Source organism: Stylophora pistillata, chromosome 2 (genome assembly GCF_964205215.1).
Source record: "Stylophora pistillata chromosome 2, jaStyPist1.2, whole genome shotgun sequence".
In the NCBI taxonomy this organism is placed as follows: domain Eukaryota; kingdom Metazoa; phylum Cnidaria; class Anthozoa; order Scleractinia; family Pocilloporidae; genus Stylophora; species Stylophora pistillata.
Window position 1 is genome coordinate 51,953,913 of NC_142520.1, and position 24,154 is coordinate 51,978,066.

General features: G+C 38.8%; 3 protein-coding genes across 3 annotated transcripts; 2 read left to right on the forward strand and 1 right to left on the reverse strand.

Moving 5' to 3' along the window:
• The first annotated feature begins 120 nt into the window (after positions 1-120).
• On the forward strand, positions 121-3,262 carry LOC111341571 (melatonin receptor type 1C-like). The gene is made up of 2 exons (XM_088750572.1): positions 121-1,380; positions 1,472-3,262. The coding sequence occupies exon 2, from the start codon at positions 1,517-1,519 to the stop codon at positions 2,453-2,455; it is 939 nt and encodes a 312-aa protein (XP_088606698.1). The 5' UTR covers positions 121-1,380; positions 1,472-1,516; the 3' UTR covers positions 2,456-3,262.
• Positions 3,263-6,517: 3,255 nt separating this feature from the next.
• LOC111341566 (DNA replication licensing factor MCM3) lies at positions 6,518-21,656 on the reverse strand. Its single transcript, XM_022948556.2, has 26 exons — positions 21,501-21,656; positions 20,919-21,031; positions 20,433-20,472; positions 20,041-20,123; positions 19,841-19,926; positions 19,395-19,525; positions 18,594-18,668; positions 17,172-17,255; positions 16,996-17,075; positions 16,776-16,881; positions 16,536-16,666; positions 16,267-16,323; positions 15,772-15,869; positions 15,420-15,493; positions 15,095-15,229; positions 14,059-14,148; positions 13,494-13,578; positions 12,453-12,579; positions 12,236-12,296; positions 11,706-11,795; positions 10,753-10,842; positions 10,451-10,501; positions 9,903-10,030; positions 9,557-9,666; positions 8,743-8,848; positions 6,518-7,979 (listed from the first exon to the last, which is right to left on the reverse strand). The coding sequence occupies exons 1-26, from the start codon at positions 21,567-21,569 to the stop codon at positions 7,787-7,789; spliced, it is 2,493 nt and encodes an 830-aa protein (XP_022804291.2). The 5' UTR covers positions 21,570-21,656; the 3' UTR covers positions 6,518-7,786.
• A 305-nt stretch (positions 21,657-21,961) lies between these two features.
• LOC111341567 (biogenesis of lysosome-related organelles complex 1 subunit 5) lies at positions 21,962-23,749 on the forward strand. The gene has a single exon (XM_088750631.1). The coding sequence runs from the start codon at positions 21,993-21,995 to the stop codon at positions 22,443-22,445; it is 453 nt and encodes a 150-aa protein (XP_088606757.1). The 5' UTR covers positions 21,962-21,992; the 3' UTR covers positions 22,446-23,749.
• The last annotated feature ends 405 nt before the right edge of the window (positions 23,750-24,154 follow it).

Here is a 24,154-nt window from a genome sequence, read left to right on the forward strand (position 1 = left end):
TATCTTCATGTCATGCTTCCTTTTTAGAGTGAAATATGAAGGATTTAAGGATTTATCTTTAGAAAAAAGTCACGTTTAAAACTCTTTACAGGTAATGATCGCTCTATCAATAAGTTTCTTTGTTGCTGATGCTCACTCCAATCAACGTTCAAAGAAGACATTTCTCGCTATCTTGCTGTTTGACGCAATTGATATCTGTGAATATTCTTAGCAATTACCTTTTTTCCCTCGATGCATTGTTTTCTGTGTTCCATCAAACTTTGGAAATATATTTCACGACCTTTATCAAACAAACGAATTCACGGCGTTTATCAAGCAAACGAAAGGATATTATTACCGATGAATAAATTTTCGCTGCCATCGTAACTTTTAATTAAAATTGCTTTCGTTCGACAAAATTCAATCAAGTCTATTCTCGGCTGAAATAAAATTTTGTGTAACTGTTAACAAAAAAAAAAAAAAAAAATTCATTATTCGTGTCGTGTCGTCTCTCCAATGAATCTTACATGTAGTATTTTTCTGACAGTAACAGTTGCAATTCAAAAGTAATGCTAAACTAGTTATACTTTTTATGGAAACCGAATATTGACATCCGGTTCTGATAAATGTCCAAATGGAAGCAAAAGTAAACTTCCTTCCCGAGAGTTGTCTCATTTCTATTTTGAAGTTAAGTACTTTTCACACCAAAATGTTCTCCTGGATGAGTTGAAAAAACAGTCTACAACTGTAATCTATGGTCAGAGAAAAGCTTTAGAGGTAATTAACCAGAACCCTGGTGAGGAAGCACTTCAATTTTATTGTGTGTGTGTGTGTGTGTGTGTGTGTGTGTGCAAAGAGCACAACTTGGTGGTTTATTCGATATTCACGTCGTAAGCTTTTTAATTAAAATTATTAAATTATAAGGCTTAAATTGAGCTTTTAGCGTTAAGAAAATGCGTCAATTCTCATGCAAATTACAAAAAAGGTGTTTTTTCTCTGACATGAGCAAACTTTGCAGTATGGAACATTCGGTTTATTCAACAAAGAATTATTTGATTTTAGAGAAACGAGACACGGTGTTCCAAATTACATGGCTGAAAATCTGTCCTTAGAAAGATTAGAATGCTTCTATCGTCCTTTCTTCTCAAGAAGCTGTAGACCTACGTTTAGCTAGAAGTGCTTTTTTCACCTACAAAACAGAGAAATAGAAAGCGACACTACAAGTACTTATGAGGACAAGTTTCATGCTTTTTCTTTATCGATGACAGATCCGCCTGACGTTCGCTGTCAAGGAAGCTAGGCATATGGGCAGGTAGAAAACAAAAACTCGAACAAACTCAGTCATCTCCACATTCGTGTCGCTTTCGCTAAAACGAACTGCACTGGACCGAATTTTAAGAGGTGAGGCATTTTGGGAGAGAGGAGTGAAACTTAAGAGGCTTCTCTGTCTTGTTAACTAATCGAACATTTATTCGCTGTTAACTTATTATAGTTTTTTATCACATTTTGGAGAATACGAGCGTTGGCGAGTACAGCCATGACAGATCGTTCAATGTTGTTAGTTTGCGTGGAATCGTTCATGTTTCTTATCATCAACATCGCAGCAATTATTGGAAATGCGTTTGTCATTGCTGCCATTTTAAGAAACAGGGGTCTTCGGAAAATTACTCACTGCTACATTTTGAGCTTGGCAATTTCTGATTTGTTCGTTACGATCACGTGCATACCTTTAACTTTGGGCGCTTCCATGAAAGGTCTCTGGCTTTACGGTGACGTCACATGCCAGCTTCAAGGCCACGTGATACAAGTGTGGGCGAGTTTTTCTTTGACAATCGTGTCAGTGACTGCCATCAATCGATATTTTCGCGTTGTGAGACCCATCCGCTACAGAAAGATCTTCACCAAGCGATTTACACTCGTAACCACGATCTCCTCTCTCGTTATTTGTGCTTGTTTAGACATCGGAATGATGTATGTAATGGACGCCCGTTTTAAATTTGGTCCACATCTTTTCTGCACGCCTAATTTCACAAACAAGCTCATGAAAAGAGCTGTTGCTTTGCCAATCTTTATTTCGTTCATCGCAGTCGCCCTGTTCGTTGTTCTGCTTTGTTACTTCAAGGTTTACCGCGTCGTTCGTAGACATGTGATCCTGGTTCGTCCAAATCTTGTAGAGGCGTCGTTTCAACCTGGAAATGAAAATAAACTTTCGTGTCGCGTTGATGAGATCAATGCTACAAAAATGGTGTTCGTTATCATCATGGTCAACTTCCTTCTCTGGATTCCAGTTTGTATAATCGGTGCGCTACATGTCTGCGACATTGTTATGCCAAAATGGACACATTTGATGTACGATTGCTTGATTTTTATAACAACTGCGACAAATCCACTGATCTATGGAATGATGAACAAGGCTTTTAGGGACGAGTACCTTCGAATTTTGAACTGCAAGAAGAGCGCGAACAACATCAGCTAGCTTGGAAATTTTGGAGCTATGAAACACATTTTGAGTTATACAGTAAGTAATAAATAGGTTACTCTACCTAAAAATGAAGTGAGCGGGTAATAGACCTAATGTCTGAATAAACAGAAACTTGTGCCGTGGTGTTTGGCCACATTTCCTTTTTACCTACGTCCTTGCAGGAAAAAAGGACAAATTAAAGAAACTCAATGGGCGCCTAAAATAGGGCACGTACAATCAATAAACTTCGTCTCAGTTGCTTTTATTATGTTTGGTCAGATTTTGTCTCTGCCGTTGTTTATTTCCTTTCAAATGCTTCCAAAAAAAATTCGCGGCCACTCGATCTTTTTGGTGGTTAGGTGAAGTAGGGGAGCCAAACCGCGTTAAGTCTACACATTCCCCATATGATTCCTTTTCGTCATCAGCGCTCAGAATATTTTTATCACTGTAACTTTGATTCGATCAAATCTAAAAAAAAGTGCTATCGACTGTGTGCTGTTTTAGTGTACTTGATTAACCATGCATGTATAAAATCTTTACTAGATCAAGTTTGATTCGGGTAAAGCCACAGGAACCCATGAGTTCATGTAGGAAGGCGGGTGGGCTGGTTTAACAAAACAACTCATCAATTAAAAAACCCTCTGAAATTTCATTAGAAATCGAGTTCAATTTAATTCGGGAGAAGCAACAGAACCCATGAATTCATGTAGGAAGGATGGCCGGTTTGACAAAACAATTAATAGAGGGCGGCCACTAGTTTCTCAGTTGAAGCACTGTCCCGTGTTACCCTCGTTAAATAAAGTTGATTGATTGATTGATTGATTGATTGAAAAGGCTCTCTGAAAGTTCATTACAAATTCAAGTTCAATCAAGTTCGGAAAGAGCCACAGGAATCCATGAGTTCATATGAAAAGGAATGCAATTTTTTTCTTCGAGTGCATTCAGTTCTTTCTGGAGGCTGAACCCATCAATTCACTATGACCAAATAGAGTTTCAATAGGTATTATAAAAGGTTCAGAAAAACAACTCATTGATTATAGAAGAACCCTCTGAAACTAAAGAGCATAACTAATGCGCTATTTCAAATCACCTACAAGTTTAAAGCTTATAAGTTAGGTTAAAAGAGATTAAAATTAGAAAAGTGAAAAAAAGCTCTTAAAAAAGCTTCTAGATATTATTTAAGTCTCGTTTTGACAGTATTCCCATTTAATTTTTTTTCTTTTCCTCCGAACTTTAGCTCGCAGAAAGACCTCACACCGAAAAAAAAAAAATAATAATAATAATAACATCGGTACCTGAGGTGTCAGTTCCATTAGTGAGAAAATTTAATTGTCGTAAGTATTGGTGAAATAAGCCGTTTCCAGGTGTCAGTTTTGTTTTTCAAGGACTTTCGATTTAGTGTGGTTTATAATTTCAAACAACTTGGCCATGGATAAATTGTAGCAACAACATATACCCTTAATCTAATAATTAATCCTTCAGCTCACAACAAATTAAAATTAACAGTTAAATCTTGTAACCTTTATGTATTTACTTGCAAATTTGTTCAAAGAAAATTTCGTGTCACACAAATATAACACCCTTTCAGCGATAAATTGACATTTTCCATCACAGGTTTGGAAAATGAGTCAGTGCTGATGTTGCAGGAAGAAAGTTCTTTTTTCTATAATCATTAGTGGGAACTTTCTGGGCTACAGTAAAGAAATTATGATTACTGAGAAGAACAGAATAAAAAAAATTCTGCAGCTAAACATCTGGTCGTGTTCAAACAAACTGTCAATTCCTCAATACATTTAAGAAGGTGGGCTGTTTTTTTTTTTTTTAAGACTATTTTTCACAGAGCTTTACTCCTGTTCTTCTTCAACTAAATGATGTTTTTCCCTTTCATTCGTAACGCTGCTTCCAATAGCGGTGATAAAAAATACGATCCTCACCCCATCTACTAAGAAAAGGTGTCAGTCTTCGCGGCGGATTACTTTCGTTACTCAACGATGACTTTTTTCGTGGAACGATCGGGGACGTTTCGGAAAACGAAGCGCTTATCGTTGGTGACAAACTTATGCTATCACTCAATGGCGATGGTGGTGGAGCTTTAACAGTCAGTCTTATTTTGGGCATCAAAATAGGAAAGTTGGTTAATCCCTGGGATCGCTCTAGATTCTTCTGGTTCGAGTTTACCTCGATATAAAAGCAAGGAAGAGGTTTTTTTGCTGTTTGCAAGTCGTACCCTTTTTACCCTGTTTCCGTTTCATAACCGTTCGGGATTCATGGAACATCGACGGGAATCTTGACTTTTGGAAGTCGTTCTTTGCCCTTATGTCGTGGGTTAAGACAGAAGGCTCACTATCTTCGGATTTCTTTAAACCAGAATCGCTCGAAGACTCGTCATATTTGCTCTTGACATAGCTAGCTTGCTTTGGAGACCTTTCTGGTTTCCCTCTTCTTTGCCCTTGATCTTTAACAAACGAGCGGGACTTCCTTAATTTCTGACCAGTTGAACCCTGTGTATCCTCTTCGGAAGGATACGAAACCAGTCGCTAGACATTTTAATTTACCCAATCATTCTAAGCAACATATGGCAATCTGCGGTCTTTCCTTACACTCGGGTAGCACGGAAAGCCGCAAAACTCTTTAACAAAGGCTCATCTTTCAAACCGGCAGTCTAAATCCCACAGGTATCAAAGAAACGCTTTTCATTCCACTAATTTATTCGTGTTTTTCTCGTTGCCATGTTCCCACCAACCACGTAGCTCCATTTTTTGCCTTTAAAAGCACACACAACCCACAATTCCTGTATTCGCTCCGACGAAGGGCTAACGCTCGAAACGTCAGCTTTTATAACCGTAACGGTGGCCAATTTACCATTTCAACTTTGTTGATATATTCAAATTATTAGGAAATTAAAATAATTTGCCGTCGCGGTTTCGGCTCGCAGACGACGCAAATTTTGGCGATTTCACGTTGTTGTTTTGCATAGGACGGCTAAGAAATGTACAAAGTTTCAAAACGCACGTGCCGGCTGAGCTATTGTTCTGCCAATAAGATCTCTTGTTTTTCCACGTCCTCGTTGCCGTCGCCGTCGTGGTTTCTTAAGGTCCCTAATATCTCGTACCTAAAGCAGTTTGCTTTTTCGTACTTTGAATTCTAATCATGTAACAGTTTTTTATTCGTTGAACACGTAGCCTTGGCCTGTTTTAGTAAATAAAAGAATTTACAAGGGTGTTTCCTGAAAACGCCTTTTCTGTCCAATTAAAGTCGTTTCTGTTTATGGTTAAAATATTTAATAAGGATTTGTTCCGTGCAGACTGATGTACAGTCCTGAGCAACAGGTTTGATAAATAGGCTTGGCTACAAAACTCATCGTCGAAGTAATTTGGATATATCAACAAAGTTGAAATGGTAAATTGGCCACCGTAACGATTACAAAAGCTGACGTTTCGAGCGTTAGCCCTTCGTCGGAGCGAATGACGTGAAATTCATGATATATCCAAATTATTTCGTTACCCCCATCGACGCAACCCCAAACAGTTTCTTTACAAACTATCAGCCTTTATTCATCGTCGAAGGTTGAGCAAAAGAAAGTATACCCTGGCGTTAGTATGCATACTCTCTGGCCATATTGCTTGTAGTGTCCAGGCCCCCAAGTCCACGCCCAAGGCCCCAGGAGAACGTTACACTGCTCTCTAGAATTTCCGAAGCTGCTGACAAGGAAGATTTGTAAATCAATCAAGGTATTTTTTAGTTGGTGATCATTTCTTTTATTCTCGAGACGTTAATGTGTGATTCAGGAGTGATATTGTACGGAGAAATTAGATGTTGATCACTTTCAAGGGTCGAAGGGTTGGATTAAGTCCACATCCACATAAAATTACCGACTGAATTTTGCACCAAAATTGTTTGTAAACATTAGCCTATTTCACTTCTGCCAGTTCATTAGTACAACCCGTGGCGATTCAGCAAAAAGCAAGTTCTAATTCAACATAACACCTACTAAATCGCATCCTTTTTCGCTTAACTGAGTTTTTGACACATGACGTCAGTCTTTCTGTTTTGCATACAAAATAAGATGTAAAAGCGTTTCCGGTTCCTCTTTTTATTTAAAAACCGACTCAGTACTGCATCAGTAAAATATTCGAATTGACCAAGTCCTGTATTTGGGCGATTTCAAAATGGATGTAAGAAAGTGGTAATTGAACCTCGTGCTGTGCAATTTTGGTCTGAAATCAAATCAAACTCGCGCTGCGCGCTCGTTTGATTTTGAAATCACGCGTATGATTTCCGCCCAAATTGCACTCCACTCAGTTCAATTAACATTATCAATCGTCCGTACTTTCTCTTCAATGATGTATCGTAAATCTCTTGTTCAATCGAGATCTGTTGCTTCGTCGAATGCTTATTTACCTAAATACTTCCAGTCGACGAGGAAACATTCTTGCGTCTTCCATAAGTGTTTAAGCAGACGACTTGCATTTTGTACTAACTGGATTTGGATTTTCAAAAAAGTAGTAAAACGTAAACAATTCAAAACGAAGCTCAAATATATTGCTTCACCCAGAAACTTATACAACAACAATAATGTAAAATTTGTATTTTTCCTAGCAACAAGTTGCGGGAGGCAGCCGTCTGCAACGTACAAAAGCAACCATGAAAACGAAACAAGTCATTAACACTTTCAATCTAATGCAACATAATCAGATAACAGGGACTGGTTTTAACTCTAAGCCGATCCCAAATCAGTATAGCATTCTTTTTAAACAATAACCACCTTTTTCATATTTTTACTTTCATTGTTCTTCTTATCACCATGCTTTTTGTTTATATCACTTACCACCATGTTTTTGTATATATTTTACTTATTCACATCTCATGTTTTATCCGTGGAAGGCCGTAGATCGACAGCCGAAAGCTTATGTTTTCTAAAACTTTTGGCCAGAGAACGTTTTCACTGTATTTTAATCTGACTCCCCGTGGTAGGCAACCGTAACCATTTTCAATTGCTACGACTTCAATGGGAGAGACTTTCGAAAGGGAGGGGCCCTACTGCGTTCCTGATAACATTATTGTTACAAGTTAGGCTAATTGTTCATAAATCTTTTTAGTTCCGTAAATTGGCCTAAGTTCACTAACAAAGAATAAGAGAAATGTGGGGCATCATCACGTTATTCAAAGACCTTGAAGCTACCTTTCAATCTCCCCAATAAATCCTTCTACAGTTTCAAAACCACACGGTTTTAACTACCTACAGCTAAAAAAACTCAGTAGGTCAATGTTATAGGGGGTTTTATAAAACACACAATTTACAACTGCTCTCGTACAATGATCGTTAATTGCTACCCACAAATGTTTTCAAATAAGGAAAACGTTGTCTTCGGCTACCATGATTTGATTTGCATCTTGCATGACCTGTAACGCACTCTCGATTTCCTCGTCACGGAATGCCTTGTCACGTTTCACAGATTCCTTGACGGTGGTCAGAGCTAGAGTCTGAGCATGCGCCGAAGAGAAGGCCTTCAACAAAGCAGCTTTGAATTCACCGAGTCTGAAATTGAAAAGATGTGATGAAAAAATTGATGACGAGTAAACTGCAGTGGAAGGGGGGGGGGGGGAGTGGAGGGCTGTGAAAGACGAAAGAACACCACAGTGATTTCGCTTGACAGAAAATGATTTACCGAAAAATCTCTCCATATTTACATTTACATATATATAGCGCAGACTTCTATGTGGATATATTCAGTCGCGCTTAACAGTATAGTAAGGTTGAGATCGGATGTCAGCACTTTTATCAGGCGCCTCTGGCAGCCGCTTCAGTCCATGTAGCGATCTCACCTTCTCACCCATCCCACCCAGGGGAGGACATCCACTACACAGTAATATCGTGCATGGGAAATTTACGTCTCCTACCCCCAACCCTGCAGGAGACGGGACCTAAGGCTTTACGTCTTATCCGAGAAGACGAAGCAATGTGAGTGAAGCGTCTTTCTTAAGGACACAACGTCATGCCCCAGCCAGGACTTGAACCCGGGCCAACAGACATTCCTGTTAGGTTGGAGTTAAAATAGCTTCTTCGCAATATTTGAATAATTTCTTGTGCTAAAACTACCTACAAGATATGGGGACAGACAGCAAAAAAAAAAAGTGAGGAGGGGGGGGGGGGACAGTGGTAACCAAAAAAGCTCAAAGAATGTTTAAAGATGGATAATGTAACGGATGGAAAAGCAAGGACTTTAAAATTTATGGTAGGTTTTCAAAATATGCAAACCCATATGGAGTAGTTTTAAAATAAAAAATAAAACATTATTAACCTTTCAGACGAAAGAGTAACAGGAGTGCTATCTTCACTTGTATCCATGGCTTCTTCAGCGTCACTGGTCTTGGCTGAACGGCGACGTTTCATCTTCTCAACAACATCTGAGACAACAACAACCAAAAAAAGTTTTTTTTTCAATTGAGAAACGTATGGAAAGAAACTTTTTTTTTCCGGAAGAGAGACTCTAGTGGAGAAGGATTAGCGCAGCGTCTTGACCCTTAACCCTTTAATTCCCATTGGTGATCAAGACAGAATTTCTCCTTACAATAACCATACAATATCAAGTAGACAAGTGAGGAGAATTAAGGAAAATATCAACTAAGGGATTATTAGTTGATCCAATTCAAAATTCTGCAAAGTAACATGAAAGGGATTGTACAGCTGGCAGTGAGGCGAATTACTAACAAGATCATGGCAGTGAAAGGGTTAAAATCGCATCACAATAAAACCGTTGTCGTCCAACTGGATCTCAGAGTCTCAAAAATTGTTGTTTACTCTTTGTATACAATACCCGATCAGTGTCTAACCTTCTCTTTCTCGGCTTACATCCTGGCTCTTACAATAGCATAAAGCTTTACCATCCGAGATAACATTACAAGCTCGGACCCAGATCTCTCGGTTTCGTGCCTCGCGCGAGAGTAACTGCCATGCGAGCAGAGTCGCCTTTGAGTTTTCATGAATAATCGGGAGTAGTTAAGACTTAACCACTAAGAACTCATAATACAGATGTACAGAATTAAATATAGCGTTAAAAATTTGATAAATATGTTATAACTTTGTTCGTTACTGAAGTTTTCAAGAAAGCTCACCTCCGCTTTCTTGTTCCCCTTCATCGCCGTCAAAATCATACGGGTCACCATCTTCTCCGCCTTTTCCTCTCTTTGCAACCTTCTGTTTCTTGGCTTGTGATTTAGTTGCACTAAAAAAAAAAAAAAGAAATAATGATTTAACCAAAGGCACTGAATGAACCAAGAGCAGGCAATCATTATAAAACTCGAGGAAATTTGTCGAAAAGAAAGAGTTGGCGCTCGAAGAAAAGTAAAGCCACATGAAGAGTGTTAGTCCTGGAATTGTGCTTCACATAACGAGTTTTTTTCTGTCATGCTGCTTCTTTGTAGGGTTTGTTTCTTTTAATTTTTTCTCAACTGCTCTTACGTTCTGGATGTTCTTTGCCGTGATTGACTGGTTTGACTTTCTTCTTCCTGTTCGTCTTCTTCATCCTCTTCTTCACCCGATTCCTCCTCAGAATCTTTCTTCCTTTTCTTCTTTTCTCTCTTCTCAACCTGGAAAAAAAGCCGAAAATCAGATTAGAAAGGACCATCTGAAGATTAAATATAATATTCAAAGAAAGCACTGTGGATTTAATAGTAATACCGATACGAGTGATACTTTGTGTCAAATATGTCAATATGACTTTGCCCTTTTCTTGGTTCAGAAACCCGCGACACAAAAAGCTTCAACGCATCTTGTTCACTTACTTTCAACCCTTCTCAAACACTTCGCTTTTTATTGAATTATCCTCGGGTCATTATCTACTTTTCATCATGATCACTAAAATTACTTTAGTGCCGCCTTTACGAAACTCAGTGAACAATGCTACCTTACTCTCCCGCATGCCTTCAGTTCTTGTGGGGAAAAAACCCTATGCTGTAATTGTCCAGCATGCATAGCATATCTATTCCTAAACAATTACCAACGGTTACCTTGTGGAAGTAGGCAAACGACACCATATCTATCGCAGCATTAGCATCGTCCTTGAAAAAAAAAAAACAAACCACACAAGTTTAATTTTTCAAAATACGTCTTCATGCAGGAGACGTTCATTCCCACTCACGAGATAACTGTGTGGTGGATGTCCTCCCCTGAAGTGGGATGGGTGGGTTTACTGGGCCCGCAGTAATTGGCGCAAGCTGTTGCGGTGTCCCAGTACCTGTCGGCGAATCTAATAATCTTAAACTTAACTCGTGTAAGTGGAATTAACATAGATTACTGAAACAATACTAACCTCCTCAATAGTCTTACTCATTCTTGCTTTAGCGTGTGCTGTGGCCAAACGAATCATTGTTTCGAGAGTTCGTGCAGTAACGGGCATTGTCTGTGGAGAAAACGTCATGCAATGAAACAACTTCTACAAATCAGCGGGAATAAAAAATGGATTTTCTGTGAAATTCAAGAACGAATTTCAGGAAAAAGTAGCGTGCTGCGAATGTAAATCGACAGGGCATATTAAAGTTCACTAAGCAACCAGTTAGACAATCAGACATGGTTTGATGCTACTCTGGTTTGATGATTTAATGAATGCAACCGGGAAATTACAATTCATGAACCCAACGTTTCGACACTCCTGAACAGTGCCTACATCAGGGGTGATCTTATTGTTGATCCGGCACTAATGAGCTGCCCTTTTTTCTCACGAGGTGTAAATAGGTGTAGGGTAGTAAAATAAGCCAGCATCATCAGTAATCGACTGTTTCAACCTGAGAAGTCATCATCATGAACAAACGAAGAGTTGCTCAATCGAATGCAATACGTCTAGTGCGTAATAAATGACGGATTATTTTTGCTACTATGTGAAGTGTTATGAGGCTCAAGTTGCCTACGCCACTCGTAATTGGATAGTTGCCATCGGGCGGTTAAGTTGTTTGATTATGTTTGGTTCCTTGCTTCCAGAGACGTCGTAAATTAGTCGTTGGTTGCAACGTGTTCCAACTGGGTTGTTGAGAACCTGCTTTCTAGATCTTGCAAAATAAAATTATCTAGTACCCAAAAGAAAGAAAGATGTGCACTTGCGACGGGTATATATAAAATGCGATAAAAAATGTTTACTCTAAAATACGGGGTCGGGAGACAGAGAAATGCCACCTGAAGAAGTGTGGTATCGATCAGAAAATGCAAACAAAGCAATGCATAACGGAGCAATTCATTTATTCTACCCTCATTTTTCAACACGCCGCATACCTTTGCCGTCTCATTTCCAACGTTTTCTTGATCTCTCAGTGCTGAGTAGCTATTTGAAATCTTGTCAGCGGCTTGTTTAGTCAGGCGAGGCTAATTCAGAAAATAAAAAGCAACATATGAGAAAAAAAAAATTCCGCTCTAACACTTAGATCTTACACTTTATCAGCAGTTGACTTGCTTCAAAAAAGGTCACCGCAAAAGAATTTAGAGAAGGAAGAGAAAGGATGACAAAGTGGCTGGAGCCATCATCCCCTTCAACAGAAGTGAGGGTTCCAATTCCCACATTTGACATCACATTTATTTGTTGCTGCTTTTCACCCTTCATCTCTTAAGGTGTTTCTCCAGGTCCAACTGTTTCCCTTCTTTCCTTCCAAAACCTAACGCTCCAAATTCCACTCAAACCTAACCACAGTAGACAAAGAACCACTCTATGGATGTGTTGTTGCTCAATTCTACAGTCTACTGTATATATATATCTATTATCAAACATGACAGCATAATTATTTCGTTGGAGTATGGTTTCTGCTAACCTTGATGCCTTTGGCCACATGAATATATTTCTTCATAAATGCCATTGACACATATCTTTCCCTGGAAGACAAAAGCAAGAACAAAATTCATATCATTTCATAGTATCTCAATGTAAAAAAAAACATATTTTTGTCAAATACCCATTTGTTTTCAAAACTTTGCAGTGTGACAATGATAATAGAGGGCTTTCCAGAGGTATACTGTAAGTCAACTTACTTGCGATCCTTTCGCTGCCCATGCAACATTGCATCATACTTCTCGTAAATGGGCGTGTCTGTCTCCTCATCCTCTGCCTCTGGGTCTTGTGTCGCTAGAGTCTCTGCTGTTACTCCAAATGGTAAAGCTTAAAGAAAAATCGCAACAAATCACAATTAAAAAAGATACTTTCATTGAGGCTGTGGACTCTCTGGTGCAAGGGGCAGAGGAGCAGAAGAGGACAAGCAGGGGACTGAGGAGAGAAAAGGCAAGAAAAGGGGACTGTTAAGAGGAGAGAGAGAGAACTACATTAATTCAAAGATCTGCAGTGTTTTGTGATGAAAGGGGAAGTCAAGAGTAAACACTGGAGGTACATGTAAGGGAGAGAAGCACTGGAGGGAGGGGATTCCCCATTTCAAAAACGAGTGGGGGAGTGGGTCGAGTTTGCCAGACAGACAGACATCTATATTTATACAGGATAGCCCCTTCAGTGTAGTAAACACTGGTATCAATGGGGGTCCTGTTAACCACCCATCCCACCCCAGGGGAGGACATCCATCACACAGTAATCTCGTGCGTGGGAAATCAACGTCTCCTGCCCCTAACCCTGCAGGAGACGAGACCTCCATTTATTCGTCCCTATTCGAGAAGACTAGAATGTCTAACCATTTCTGGATGTTATAGAAAGGTAGCATATTCTTCTCAATTATTTTAAGACCCCGAGTGTTGGTCCGGCTGGGGCTTGAACCCTCGACCTCCCGCACAACAGTCTGGCGCTCTATCCATTGAGCTAACCAGGCCGCGCAAGTTTGTCTGGGATCGTTACTCGGAACACAAATCTTTGTTCACTGAAGATTTGTGTCCCGAGTAACGATCCCAGACAAACTTGCGCAGCATACTCGACCCACTCCCCCACTCATTTTTGAAATGGGGAATTGTTCCCCCTCTATCCCCATCAAAGGTGATCTGTCAAACCTTGAAAATAGGCTATTCTAGCCCCAGTGACTATTCCACAAAAATCAATCGCTACTGCTAGCAGAAAGTTTTCCTGACAGTACGCACCTTCCCCTTCTTGTTCGCCTGGTTTTCTGTATCGATGCATCCTCAGCACATGGTCAGAAATTTTACGGTCATTTTCAGGATCCATCTAAGAGTAAAGACAGGTGAAATGGGTAAATGATTTTGTCTACAGCACCACAAGGACATCCTTCCTCTAACTAACATTGAGGTAGGAAAAAGTTCAACTGCACCAAAGATTGATGAATTCATGAAATGAATGCTTTCAGATAGGGAGGGAAATACAAATACTCTTGGTGTGTCCATTCAATGTACGCTGTTTGCAACAAAATGCATTGCATGTGGTGATTTACCACTGGAAGAAAACAGCACCCTGCTAAGCTGACTAGAGTGGGGGGGGGGGGGGGGACGTGGCCTACAATTGAATCCCACCCACCCCACATTAAAATTGACATGATTCATTGACACAAAACTCTTTCCTCAAATGAAATCTTTCTGTCATTCTTCTTTGCCAATTCTGCTATGACAATTAATGTATTGATAGAAGAATAGTAAGGTTTTTGGATCACATTTATAGACAAAGAAGAATTCTTGAAAACAATTGTCTCACCTGATCAAGTACAATGAATAACAAATCAAAACGAGACAGAAGAGAATCCTGCATTCCAATATTGTCCATTGGGTTCTTGTACTCATCATACTGAATGAAGGAAAGAAATAAAGAAAAAAAGTAATGAAATACAAGTCCACCATTCAGTCAGTCAGTCTGTCTGTCTGCCAGTCAGTCTGTTAGTCCATCAGTAAGAGAGTCTTTCAGTCAGACAGTAATTGCATCCGTCTGTTTGTTGGTCAGTTAGCCAACCAGTCAGTCTGTTAGTCCATCAGTAAGAGAGTCTTTCAGTCAGACAGAAATTGCATCTGTCTGTTTGTCAGTCTGTCAGTCAGTTAGCCAGCCAGTCAGTCTGTTAGTCCATCAGTAAGAGAGTCTTTCAGTCAGACAGTAATTGCATCTGTCTGTTTGTTGGTCAGTTAGCCAACCAGTCAGTCTGTTAGTCCATCAGTAAGAGAGTCTTTCAGTCAGACAGTAATTGCATCTGTCTGTTTGTTGGTCAGTTAGCCAACCAGTCAGTCTGTTAGTCCATCAGTAAGAGAGTCTTTCAGTCAGACAGTAATTGCATCTGTCTGTTTGTCAGTCAGTTAGCCACCCAGTCAGTCTGTTAGTCCATCAGTAAGAGAGTCTTTCAGTCAGACAGTAATTGTATCTGTCAGTTTGTCAGTCTGTTAGTCCATCAGTAAGAGAGTCTTTCAGTCAGACAGTAATTGCATCTGCCTGTCAGTGAGTCAGTCGAAAAGTCTGTCAGTCAGTCTCTTTCAGTTTGTCAGTCTGCCAGACAGTCAGTTAGCCAGCCAGTCCATCTGTTAGTCCATCAGTAAGAGAGTCTTTCAGTCAGACAGTAATTGCATCTGTCTGTTTGTTCGTCAGTTAGCCAACCAGTCAGTCTGTTAGTCCATCAGTAAGAGAGTCTTTCAGTCAGACAGTAATTGTATCTGTCAGTTTGTCAGTCTGTTAGTCCATCAGTAAGAGAGTCTTTCAGTCAGACAGTAATTGCATCTGTCTGTTTGTCAGTTTATAACAGCTCTCTTACCCTGCCATAAACTGGGTTAGCAGCTGCAAGAACAGAACAGCGAGCATTAAGCTTGGCATGGATCCCAGCCTTTGAAATAGTGACTCTTCCCTGTTCCATGACTTCATGTATGGCTGTGCGATCAAGATCACTCATCTGTAGATTGAAGAAAAACAGTTTTCAAAATTTAATTTGAAATTAATGGTACATCACATTAGTTAAACCATATTGCCTTCATTTGACAATTTATTTTTCTAAACATTCTAAACCACCTGATATTTAAAAAAAAATTAATTGTTTCACAAAGAATATGTAATTATTCATATGACAGAAATAATAATTTTACCTTGTCAAACTCATCAATGCAGACAACTCCTCTGTCAGCAAGCACCATGGCTCCTGCTTCCAATCGGCGCTCACCTAAAAAATAAATTTCATACAGTCATGCTAGTTACTTCCCGGAAAATTCTCAAAAAAAGGGGATGTGAGAAACTACTTGAAACTCAGATGTTTTCTCCAAGTTATGGCTGCAGTTCTTTAAGAGAGATATGTCAACATTTGTACATCTTGAAAAAATTCTGCCTAATTTTTTTGTTGTTTTCAAGTGTAGCTCCTTCAAAACCAAATGCAAGACATTTCAAGAGACAGTCACCAATTTGGAAAGAACTGGATTAAATACAGTGCACAACCTGTTTTACCTGTTTCAGGGTCTGTAGTAACAGCTGCAGTCAAACCAACTCCTGATGAGCCACGCCCAGTAGTTGGAATGGCACGGGGGGCAGAGTGGAGGACATACCTTGGTGAAACAAATTTGATTAATTCCCATTATAATTCATCTAAGCAATGACACAGAGATACTTGTCAGAACTGGGCTACATTCGTGCATTCAAAAGAAAAAAGAGTTTCATTCAATCCTGGACATTTATGAAGTAGAACTGTTGAGTGGCTTCTCCAACACAGCTAGACACCAATTTGGAACACCCCCTGTCCTGTTCTCTGGCTCTTTTAGCCCCAAGATGTCAATTGCCAGATTGTACACGGCAGCTCAGAGACCAAAACTGAAAGGCAGCAATTGTCCCAACAAATATGTCGCCAAGAACAAGCAAACCTTAATTACACTCTCAGATTTGAATTGATAAATGAATGAACGGCTAAAAAATTTAATAAAAATATTTATGAGTTTTTTCCCTTACCTCAACATCTGAGACTTAGCAGTAGATGGATCACCAATTAACAGAACATTAATGTCCCTACAAAAATTAAGGAGGAAAATGTTCTTCATAATTTTGACCACAAAATATATTTAAAGTAAGAATGGTCAGGAAAACACAAAAAACAACAGTTACACCTTGAAGCTGCTCACATTCAAAAAACCAGAATAGAAAAAATGTTGTCTACAATTAATCATACTCAATTTAAAAAAAAATCTACTAGAGAACAAGTGGGCATATGCCACATGTACCCTCTCAGTCTTGTGCCATTTTCCAGGACTTTCTCTGTTCCTCCCAACAATAGACATAACACTGCTCTTTTAATGTACTCATGTCCATGAATAGATGGAGCTAAGGACTGGGCAAGAATATCAAACACATCCTGAGAAAAAGATGTAGAGAAAAAATGATAACTATTATAAACAAATTATCTCTAACTACAAAAAATAAGTGCGAGGGCCAAATATTTTACTTTACAAATGTTTCCAAACCTTCTTGCGGCGACTGAACTTCTTGATGTTGGACACATCAGCAGCAGAAAAATTTGGGGCAATTTCCTTACTCAACACATGAATGTGGTTAGATATAAGAACAGTTCTGTCAGGAAAATAAAACAGAAATAGCTCTTAAATTCTACAACAAAGTAAAGTCATTCATTCTTTGCACTGAAGATTTGTTGTTTATTTAAAGGAAATGAGGCATTATTACTACCTAAATGTTCCTGGAGTAAATCCAGCTCTCTTGGATGGAAGGCAGCGATACATTCCAACAACTTGTACTCTGTCACCAGGCTAGGGTAAACAAAACCAAGCTTAGACCTTGAAAATTGAAGCTTTCCCAAATCATTCTCACAAAGTGCAGATGACATTAGAGGGATATGAAAATACCTTGCACTTATCTACCAGGTCGTTATCAGAAATGATGTCCACTGAGCGAGGAAGCTGTCCTGCTGGGGCTTTCTCAGGCATTTCCTGTGTGAAATAATACAAGCTTCCTTCATAAAAAATTAATGTCAATACAGACACACAACTTGACTAAAGTAGAGCTGACAAACTGTACCAGACTAATTCTATTCATACTGACATTTCAAGAGTTAGCCCTTTGTCAGAGCTCTGATGAAGGGCTAACATTCAAAATGTCAGCTTCTCAACTCCTTACAGTGGCCAATTTACAATTTCAACTTAATTGATATCACCAAATTGATATCCCTTTGTTACCCCCACCGACGCAGCACCACAGTTTCTTTAGAAACTTTCACCCTTGATTCTATTCAGGTTCACTCTTTCACTTCAAAGAGCACACGAGCCAAATTATTTCTCCCTTTAATATTAAACCTTTACACTCTTACATCAGTCTGCATATTCTCCATACTGTTCTCTATACATTTCCTAAGAAGCTGACAAGGAGAATTTGTTTAACAATCAAGAGCTTCTTAGTTAGTGATCATTTCCTTTTTTCTCGTAATGTTAGGGGTGATATTGTAAGGAGAAATTAAATGTTGGTCACCTCAGTGGCCAAGGGTTCATAAACTTTGAAAAACAAATATATATATACATATATAATGTGTGGTAGTCAGAAAAAAACAACTACATATGCATCCCTACAGACCTGTTTTGTGGTTGCCCACTCATCAGGGGATTTTAATTCGACTACCACACATTATACCCACTCTACTATTTGTATCGAGCACTGTTTCACAGACACCAAGTTTAATCCCTATATACATATATATCGATTTCTATGCTGGCAGTAGTTTACAATTAATAAAGGAGAAATTTTACAGATGCCCCATCCCCCCATTGCCAGTAAACAGGCCAGACCACATCAATGTAATCTCGTGATGTGGGTTCTTTAACGTCCCCAGCCAAAATTAACTAATTGATAAGTGCAGGAGACGGGACCTCCAGCTTTATGTCCTATCCGAGAAGACAAAGCAATGTGAGTGAAGTGTCTTGCTTAAGGACACAACGTCAAGCCCCAGCCAGGGCTTGAACTCCGGCCATCTGACCCAGAGTCCAGTGCACTGACCACTGGACTACTCAAGCCACTCAAAAAAGAGAGATGATAAGTGGAAAAAACTATTATCCTGGGGATATTATTTGATTTAACACCTGATCCTCAAATCTCAAATTATAAGAAATGTCTAAAGGACAGTGAAAAGAATGGGTTGTGAAATCTTAGCAGGAGAGGGGTTAAAAAAGATGGAACCAGATCAAATGAGTCAGTACCTGCAACTCGATGGCGATAAGAGAGGATCAGTTAAAGCCATGTGAGTGATAACTGGTCATAGTTTATTTCTAAAGTTTTACCTGAATTGTAAATGTCTGGTGATCTTTGTAGGTCGATAAACCATACTCAGTCTCCAAAGGATTCCCATCTTCATCCTGCGGACACAAGAATAATGTTGATTAAAAGTAAAATCCCTGTGACACACGATAACTAAGCTACAGGGTAAAGTCACATCCAAATTGCATAATCTGTGAAGCAGCAACACTGTTAAACTTTTCTAACTGTGTAACATAACAATATACACTGAATGCAAATATGGCATCCAATTTGAGTTGCCATTGTTCTGGACTGACTAGCCTCTCACACATGTAATAATCCTTTTGTATTTCCACGTGAAGACGAGGCTAGTCAGTCTAGAACAATGGAAATTCAAATTGGACGCCATATTTGCATTCGGTGCATTCTGTGATGACAAACTTACCAAATGTTTCTGAAGGTGCTGACAAGGAGAATTTGTTTAACAATCAAGAGCTTTGGTAGTTAGTGATCATTTTCTTTATTCTCGTGACCTTAATGTTTGATTTAGGGGTGATATTGTGAGGAGAAATTACATGTAGATGCTGGTCACTCTCAGAAATTAAAGGGTTAAACAGCTAATGAATGACAAAGGTTACCTTTATGTATGATGCACGATCCTTCGCAGTAGATAGTGCTATTTATGCAACAGCGAAAATCAGACCTGACAAAAATCAGGCCTGTACGGGATTCGAACCACTGACCTCTGCGTTACTAGGGCAGCGCTCTACCAATTGAGCTAACAAGCCAACTAGGAGCAGGCCGTTAAGTTGATTCGTAATAAACCCGTGATTATAAAAGGTTACCTTTGTTGGATAGACTGAACTTGTTGGGAAGGCATCCAGAGATGTCAGATCTGTGTACCGGCGAACCAAAGTTTTCTTGGTCTGGGGGCAGTAATGAACACTGCGCACAACTTTAGGCCTCACAAGCGAACCTGAAAAAGATAGAAAAGATAGAAAAAACAAATCAATACTACAACACCTCTAGTTACCTTCTTGATAGTCTGAAAGCTGACAAAACCCAGCTAAAATCAGCTCAAATTAAACACATTAACTCTTTACTCCCTAACATCATTATGCATGTTCTCTATAATATTCTCTAAACATTTCTTGAGGTGTTGACAGGCATACTTTTGCGATAAGCACCACCCTAAACTTTTTGCATGGATATGATACAGTTGCTGTGTGCACCGAAAAATACCCTGAAACTCTGAATAGTTCAAAATGTCTGTAATTAACACTTATCTTACATTTGGTGACAATTCCCTCTACACAGACCATGTTTCCAATAAAGCGAGCTGACAGCGACCTGGGAGTCACATGCTTAGCACCAAAGCTACAAAAGCACAGAAATGCAGTTTAACTAATATGGCCTACCACTACATTTTGCACAAAGGAGATAAGTGAAGGTGAAAATAGACCCTAAACAAAAATTCATCAATAAAATCACCTTCCATCAAATCCAATGAAGAACTCTTCATTTTTCTTGCTGTAAGCTGTATCTGCAGAGCTCACAAACTCCTTGAGTGCATTCTAAAGAGGGAAAATGCAATTCATTACTCTTTAACTCCCAAGATCTGGTTAATTCTCTCTTCTAGCGACTAAATATTTCCTTGTAAATACATTATGAGAATTTGGTGTTAGATCTTCATGATAAGTTTGAGTATTCTCAACACCTTTTTGCTGGATAATGTATGGATATTATTGGGAGAAGTTGTATGTTTATCACCTCTGCGAGTTATTTAAAGGGTTTATCAAATAATATATCAATTTATTTCAATCTGTGTGTTGATATTAGAAGAGGATTGAATAATATTAAAAACAAAAATTGCAAAGAAATACCTGGAATGCAATTAACTCCTCAAAGGAATTGTTGAGAATTCTGAAAAAAGAAAAAAAAGAAAACACTTTGTTGTTATTGTGTGTTTTAGGAGATAACTATGAGAGTACCGTTTGAGCCTTTGGAGATTTAATTTAGCCCTTATGCTCCCAAGATCTCATCAGTAATTCTCCTCACTGTCTGCAGAACAATTCTTGTCGTGTGAGTTTGGAGAATTTGGTATTGGATCAACTAATAATCCCTCAATTGATATGTTCTTTATACTCTTAACCTGATTGCTTGACATTGTGTTGATGATGTAACGAAAAATTCCATCTTAATCACTCATGAGAGGTAAAGTGTTAAGGACCTTAACATAAGCTATCACAACACAAAAAATATCTCATCTAACAAGTGTCTCGACCTCACCTTCGCAGCAACACATTTTTCGCTATCATGAGTTTTCGTTCAAATTAAATCGAGAAGCCTTAAGTAATGTCTACACTCACTCCACTGCTCTTTTCTCGTTTTTCCTCCTCAGATCGTTTATGTTAACAATCAATCTGCACTCATTTCTGCTGATCATGTCACGAACTTTGCCATGATAAATTCCTTGATCCTCCTGCAAGAAGGGAATATGCACTCATGTTCAAAAGTAATAGAAAACATTATCAAAAGCCAGCTTCAGAAAAAAAGATTCTTTGTGCTAATGGTCTACGGATATTTTGGTATAACTGCCGTTTTCATACAAAAGTTTCACAATAAACTCCACGATGGTGGTCGACCAGAAATATTGTTAGTGAAAATCATGCAAATAAGCCGTGTACAAGAATTAAATTTTCCCGGGAAGTTAACATGTGATTTGACATAAACGAATGTTAATCGGAATAGATGTTGGCAAACTCTATTGAAGAAATGACAAGCTAACATTGATAAATTAATTGCTTAAAGTAAAAAGTCTTGACCGCCTGAAATCCAAGGACATCCAAATGGAAATCAATGGTGCGTTCACCATGCATGTGCGAGACAAACTCGTTCGCTCACCTGGACTACACGTAGGATTTCATAAAAAAAATGAACTCTTTACTCACATCGTCATCCAAGAAGTCAAGATACTCTCTCTGGAGTTGACGTAGATACTGTTCATTGTCTAAAGCCATCACTAAATACGACGATCTTTCCAAATTTCGAGCTCTTCTACGCCAGAAGTTACCTGATCAAAGCTTCGACTTGAAAGCAACTGTTTTACCACGTGATCAGATTTCGCGCCAAAATATCTACTAACCAAATATGGTAATGGCCTAATTTGGCAACGAAGAACTAGAACATTTTTCGTATATGACCAGGGTGGGAAGAGGTCAGCAAAAAAAATACTTATTATGTATATACATATGAATAATACCCCGTCAGCTTTAAGAAAAAGGTGGTATTTCAAAAAATAATTTGTATTCCCCTTGTTCGCATCGCACTATTTTTCGAATTTTCTTTCTTCAGATTACTGACTTCCCTAATTAAATGAAAGAACTTTTGAAGGATTTACTCAATCTACCCCCCTTAAAAGTAGGCAGCTAACCCAATCCAATATGGCGGGAGAAAAGGCAGTTCGTGATGTGTGTGGTGTCTACTCTCGACTTTTTGACCACAGGGCCATCCTGCAAAATGAATGTAAATACGTGATTCGTGAATTCGAAGGCAAAAGAAATGATAGAGACCTTTCAAGACTGACAGAAGCGTCTCAAAGAGCAGATGAAATTCAGTCTAAAATCCCAGAGTGCATTCAACTAGCAGACCTGCTGAATGATGTGCAAGATCAATTAAAAGATGCTAGACAGCGGTGTCATAATATTTTGGAAAGGGAAGACCAGGATCCCACTAACATGAGGCGAGATGAGATCAAAGAAAAGTCCAAGAAACAATGGGATGTGTTTTTGAAAGAAATGGATAAAGAAGAAGAAGGCATAGAGAAAGAGTTTCTGGCAAAATCTCTAAAACTGAAAGAAAAATATGGTTTGATAGCGACCACTGAATCGACTTAAGGAGAAGAAATACGTTCATGGGATGAAGTATGTCTATAAACAAGACTGTGAATTATTGCTACACTCTCAATGGAAAGAATAAATGTGTGAGATGAATGACAAAAAAAAATCAGTGGTAGACTTGTGAACATCTCTGAAATTTATAAGGATGCTAGGTATGACCTGGGACCTGGAGTAGGTCTAGGTCATGTACATGGACCACTTTCATAAATGGCTGCCATATAAATATTCTTTTGTTTAAATTTAAATGAGCCTTATTGGCCTCGCTTGAGATAATGTATTCTTTTGAATTTTGTACTGGAGAATGAGGCCAGTGGGGCTAATTTAAATTTAAACTAAAGAATATTAATCCGGCAGCCATTTATGAAAGTGGTCTGTAGGAGGTTTCAACAAGAGCTAAAGGCAGTCACCAGTAGGGGTGTTTGGGGGTCTTGTTCCATCAAAATGTTTTAATCCTCTACATCTGAACATCAGTTTGAATATACTCCATGCTGTTTTCTACACACTTCCATGAGGTGTTGACAAGGATAATTTGTTTAGCAATCAAGGACTTCTGTAGTTGGTGATAAATATGGCTTATTAACCAAGCACGAGGTCAAGATGGCTGGATATTGGCTGAGTTCTTGTTTTGCATTTTTATGGACCTAGACAAAGTCGAGGTCCATAAAAATTTGAAAAAAGAATGAGGCTAATATCCAGCCATCATGACCAAACAAGCTTGGTTAATAAAGGACTTATTACATTGCAAAAATATTTTGCTTTACTGAACAAGAATTAGGAATGACTTGTTTACTTTGAGAGCCTGGAAAGAAAGCCAACTGTGTTTGTAGCACAACAAACTCATGAGAGTCGTTTCTGTTTTCTTTGTTTTGACTATCTTCTGCCGCTTTTTGTGTTTCTATTGCACAAATTGTCCAAGAATTACGAACAATTTTCTAATTCTATTTTTTTCATGCGCGGAATTAATGCGGGCAATACTGAGTGGCCAAGATGGGTCCATCTTGCTCACTTGGGTAACCAATCACAGTACATGATTCACTTTATCTTGCCCATGGGCACTGTGAGCAATGTAATAATTTGCTTTATCATCCAACTGTGTTTTGTGGAGTATCTATTGCACGAGAGACAAGTACAAATATCACTCTAGAAATATCAGTGAAATTTGCCAGTACAGGGCTTGAAATTGCGACCGATACAGTTGCCAGTGCAACTAAAACTTTTAACTTGGCGACTAAAACTTCGAGTTTAGTCACCACTTTGGCAACTATGAACAATTGAGAATATTAAAAAAACCTGAAACGTGACATTTGTTTTTCTCTATGAACCAACTCTTGATTGTGTTGTCAATTTCCTGTGAAAAACTAAAACACACAAAACAAGCCAAAACTCCTGGAATCTTGGCCTCAGTTTATGAGCAATTAATTTTCCAGTGAAAACACTCTAGAAAATCAGCGTAATCCGACCAACAGATTTACATCGAGATCAGGAGGTCCGGTACTAAATGGTTATCTGCCATGTTTGATGCCTTCGTATCTTACAATTTCTTGCATGCAATTTGACAGATTCTCTTTCCTAAAGTAACCCTGAAATGTTCTTATTACTTTTTTTGCTTACTGCTTAAGGTAAGATTGTCATGCAAAAGTCTCTCTGAGTTTCTCCTTTTGTGTTTTCATGTTTTAAGTCATTCAAGATCGAGTATTCGGTCTATC